This window comes from Argopecten irradians, chromosome 3, assembly GCF_041381155.1.
Source record: "Argopecten irradians isolate NY chromosome 3, Ai_NY, whole genome shotgun sequence".
In the NCBI taxonomy this organism is placed as follows: Eukaryota; Metazoa; Mollusca; class Bivalvia; order Pectinida; family Pectinidae; genus Argopecten; species Argopecten irradians.
In genome coordinates this window covers 32,966,348-32,971,515 of record NC_091136.1, presented here as the reverse complement: position 1 = coordinate 32,971,515, position 5,168 = coordinate 32,966,348, and the positions used below count along the sequence as shown (strand labels likewise).

Here is a 5,168-nt window from a genome sequence, read left to right as displayed (position 1 = left end):
TTTGAAGAAACTTCATATGTAATTATCACAGGCGATTTAAATGTTGATTTTTCTGTAAATGTCAGAGGTGATTTAGGTTATATTCTGACAAATTATAATTTATTAAATGTAATTACCGAGTCTACCAGGCAGTCTGCTACGTCTTCCACACTTCTTGACCCTGTTATAGTTAGTGATTTGGTTGATGTCATTTTTTCTGATGTTGTAAATATTGAGCGAGCAGTTAGTGACCATGATGCAGCATTTGTAATAATTAAAATTCCAGTAAAAGTTAACCACTTTTATAAAAGAAAGGTGTGGCAGTACGAGCATGCTAATGTTGAGGAACTAAAGACCATATTAAGCAGTATCCCGTGGTTTGATATTTTGAACAATATGCCAAATGTTAATCAAATGTGTAGTTTTTTTACTGAAACATTTCTTGATGCTATAAGTAAATGTATTCCTTGCAGAGAAATTCTGGTCAGAGATACAGACAAACCGTGGATGAATAGCCTCCTCAGACTCTATATGAGAAAAAGAGATAGACTTAAAAAAATGTTTTTTAACCATAGGACAGATCGAAATAGGAGTAATTATAAGCATATGAGAAATAAAGTGAATAACATGATAAAAAGGGCAAAAGAAATTTTCTACGATAATATCGATACAGTGATAGATAATAACAATAACAATCCCAAGATATATTGGAAACTTCTTAGAAATATACTTAAAGGACAGAAGAACACAGAGATATCCCCGTTATTGGACTGTACCACTAACGAAATGATATATGATAACGACAGTAAATGTGAACTTTTAAATAATTATTTTAGCTCTGTTTCCAACTTACCGGCAAATGAATTAGATAAAGATTTACCATTATTTGATAGTCGTACTGGCTCTGTTTTATCCGAAATAAATATTGCTCCCAGTGAAATCTTAGACATCTTAGATATATTAAATGTTAAAAAAGCGTCAGGCCCTGACGGTATAAGTCATAAAATGTTGAAGTTGGCCTCAAATGAAGTTTGTGTGCCTCTGTCTATGATATTTAATTTTTCCCTTTCGTCTGGTGTATATCCTGACGCATGGAAAATTGCTCATGTTATGCCTATTTTTAAATCTAATGACCCCAGCATTGTGTCTAATTACAGACCAATATCTCTTCTAAGCTGTATAGGTAAATTATTTGAGCGTGTAGTACATAAATACATCTATAATTTCATGATTGATAATGACTTAATCTATAAATACCAGGCAGGATTTTTATCCATGCATTCTACCTCACATCAGCTTATTGAAATCTACCACTCAATAATTACCTCCTTAGAAAAGTATGAACATTCCATTTTAATATTTTGTGATTTTTCGAAGGCTTTTGACAGGGTATGGCATAAGGGTCTCATACACAAGCTGAACAATTACGGTATATCAGGTCAACTTCTTCGATGGATAAGTAACTACTTGAGTAACAGAAAACAAGCGGTTTTTGTAAAACAATCATTATCTTCTTTTAAAACAATACTTGCTGGTGTTCCTCAAGGTTCTGTACTTGGACCCTTGTTTTTCCTGATATACATAAATGATATCTGTTGTAATCTTGCTTCTCTAACTAGGCTTTTTGCAGACGATACATCACTCTCTTACTCATCCTCGAACTTACTTCTAATCGAGAACGAAGCACAATCGGACTTAAGGAAACTAGAAATTTGGTCGAAAGATTGGTTGATGAAATTCAATCCCATTAAAACAGAGGCTCTAGTCATATCTAATCGTCAGTTACCGTATAACCCGTCCCTTACTTTTGATGACACTCCCATTCATTTTACTAATAATCACAAACACCTCGGTGTTATTATAACTAACGACTGTAAGTGGAATATCCATATAGAATATATCACAAGTAAAGTAACTAAATACATAGCAACCCTACGCAAACTTAAACTAATTCTAAAAAGAAATAACTTGGAAAAACTGTATCTCACTTATATAAGACCTTTGCTTGAGTATGCGTGTGAAGTATGGGACAACTGCGGAGTAAATAATTCTTTAAAACTTGAAAATATTCAGTTAGAAGCGGCAAGGATTGTTACAGGGCTTCCAGTTTTTACTAAAACTGAGTTTTTATACCGCGAAACCGGTTGGCTGCCACTTTCTAAGAGACGTGAAGCTCGTAAACTTTCGATGTTATATTCAATAGTTCATGGTATGGCACCAAGTTTCCTCATAGATATATTGCCTGATGATGTTGGTAATTTAACCCCTTATAACTTACGAAATGCATATCAAATAAGAGAACACTACTATCGGTTACAATTATCTCAAAGTTCATTTTTTCCCTCTACTATACACCTTTGGAATGTTTTAGACCATAACATTAGAAATTCTCCTTCCATAAATTCTTTTAAACTCAATATAATGAAATCCCTGAAAACAAATTCAAACTTTAATTTTCCTTTTGCAACATATGGACCAAGAAAACTTAATATCCTCCATTGTCGTCTAAGAAACCGAGCAAGTTCCCTAAAATATGACCTTTTTAGAGCAAATCTTACCGATTCTGCATATTGTCAGTGTGGACATCCCTGTGAGGACAGCTATCGCTTCTTTATTGTTTGCCCTTTGTATGCCAATCATCGAGCACTTCTCAACACTGATTTATCGTGGTACGAAGGCGCCATTAACATTGATATTCTATGCAAAGGTGATCCTAACATTTCAATCATTAATAACATGAAAATTGCAAAAGCTGTACAGCAATTCCTGGTAAGAACGGGTAGATTTGATTGATCGACTCTCTCTCTCTTCATCTATCTTTTTCTCTCTTTCTATCTCTCTCTCTTTCACACTCTCTCTCCCCCTCTCTCTTTCGCTCTCTTACTTATTTCCTATATCATTACAAGTTGTCAAGATTTTTTTCCCATTTTTCATCGCTTGTTTTATATATTATAATGGTATCACACGAATACTAATAGTAGGGACTAATCTCTATCTTTCTCCCTCTCTCTTACTAGTTTAATGTTCTTGGTGTTTTATGTGAATTCATACTATTTTGTTCCATGTAATCACGTGACTATTCATTTATGTATGTTTATATTTTCTATATTTCAGGAGAAGTCGCATATAAGTTGGTAAAACTTAATGACTTATCCTTTTGTCATTTCATGTCAATAAAATATGTTTAAACTAAAAACACAAGAGGCTGAGCTTCGAATTGTTTTGATTGGGAAAACTGGTTCTGGTAAAAGTGCAACAGGAAACACCATCCTTGGAAAAGAAGAATTTAAATCGAGTACATCTATGAAATCAATCACCCGTAAATGCTCGTCAGGAAGAGCAAATCGCTTAGGGAAGAACCTTGTTGTCGTGGATACTCCTGGCTTGTTTGATACCGATATGTCCAACGAGGAGGTGACAAAAGAGGTTGTAAAGTGCATAAATATTACAACACGAGGACCGCATGCAGTCGTATATGTTACACCTGTCGGAAGGTTTACTGAAGAAGAGAAGAATACCATTCAGCATTTTGCCGATATATTTGGAGGAGTTTACAATCACATGATAGTGGTTTTTACACGTAAAGATGATTTACTGAAACAGGACCTTACTATACACAGTTGTGTAAAAGACGGAACAGTCCCGTTAAAGAATGTCCTGGGGAAATGTGGTCAGAGATACCTTGCGTTTGACAACTCCCAGTCACCTGAAAAGCAAGAAGTTGATGTGAAGGATCTTATCGATCTTGTTTGCGATATCACCGACAAGAATGGTGGCAAGTGTTATACCAATGCGATGTACAAAGAGGCAGAGCGAGTGTTAAAGGAAAGAATAGAAGAAGAAAAACGGAAACTTATCGAAGAGAAAGAACGTGAAAAGCAGGAGATTAGAAGCTCATTGCAAACCGAGTTCCAGACAGAGATTGATAACGTGAAGAGAGAAAATAGGAAAATTTTATATGAAAGTCGTGCTAGAGAACAAACCTTGCAATTACAAATCAATGGACTAACCCAGGATTTACAAAACCAAGAAGAAGCTATTGCTCGCGAACAAGACTACTTCAGGCAACGTGAAATGGAAGACCGTGAACGTGCCGACATGGAAAAAGCATATTTCGAGGAGCATTTGCGACAACAAAGTGCAAAAATGGAACATCTCCAATTCACTATGTTACAGCAACAAAATGAACATGAACGGATGACCAAAACGATGATAGAAGATATAGAGGAGAAAAAACGAAAGATGGAATTTGAAGAACAGGAGCGCATGCGCAGATATGACAATGAAAAGCAAAGATTAGAAAAGGCGAATATTCAATTGCAAAATGATCTTTTAAGACAAAGAAATGAGGCTGATGAACGACTAAAACGAGAGAAAGAGGGAAATAGAAAGAAACGTCTTGAAGCTGAACAGAAACAAAAAGAAACCATGGAAAATCTTCGACGACAACAAGAACAGCGTTTCGCTCAACTAGAACAAAAAGTTAACAATCGAGAATCATCGTCGTGTACTGTATCATGATACATTCATCAAAGAGAAAATCAAAATTATGAATTGTGTATGCTTTTTTTAAAACATTTATCTAACTCATTATAACACATCAAAATGTATGCTACTAGAAATTTCTCAAAGAGACGACAATAAATGGGAATATTATAGACCTCCGTGAAGTTGATTCCTAGTTCCCAGTTCCTTATTCCATTACTTATTCGATTCCCTGATTACTTATTCGATTCCCTGATTACTTATTCGATTTCTAGCTACTAAATAACATCAGAAATGGTTCAAAATGCATTATTATGCATCACAATGATCTATTTGACCTTTTAATTACTCATTAAGGGCCCATGACTTATTCGAATCCCTCATTACTTATTCGATTCCCTGATTACTTATTCGATTCCCTGATTACTTATTCGATTTCTAGCTACTAAATAACATCAGAAATATTCGAATCCCTCATTACTTATTCGATTCCCTGATTACTTATTCGATTCCCTGATTACTTATTCGATTTCTAGCTACTAAATAACATCAGAAATGGTTCAAAATGCATTATCATGCATCATAATGATCTATTTGACCTTTTAATTACTCATTAAGGGCCCATTAATTATTCGATTCTCTGATTACTTATTCGATTCCCTGATTACTTATTCGATTCCCTGGTTACTTATTCGATTTCTAGC

The 5,168-nt window shown here is 34.7% G+C and overlaps 1 protein-coding gene across 1 annotated transcript; it reads left to right on the top strand.

Moving 5' to 3' along the window:
• The first annotated feature begins 3,159 nt into the window (after positions 1–3,159).
• Positions 3,160–4,632, top strand: LOC138319633 (GTPase IMAP family member 7-like). The gene has a single exon (XM_069262784.1). It carries the CDS (start codon positions 3,160–3,162, stop codon positions 4,498–4,500), a length of 1,341 nt encoding a protein of 446 aa, XP_069118885.1. The 3' UTR covers positions 4,501–4,632.
• Positions 4,633–5,168: the final 536 nt, after the last annotated feature.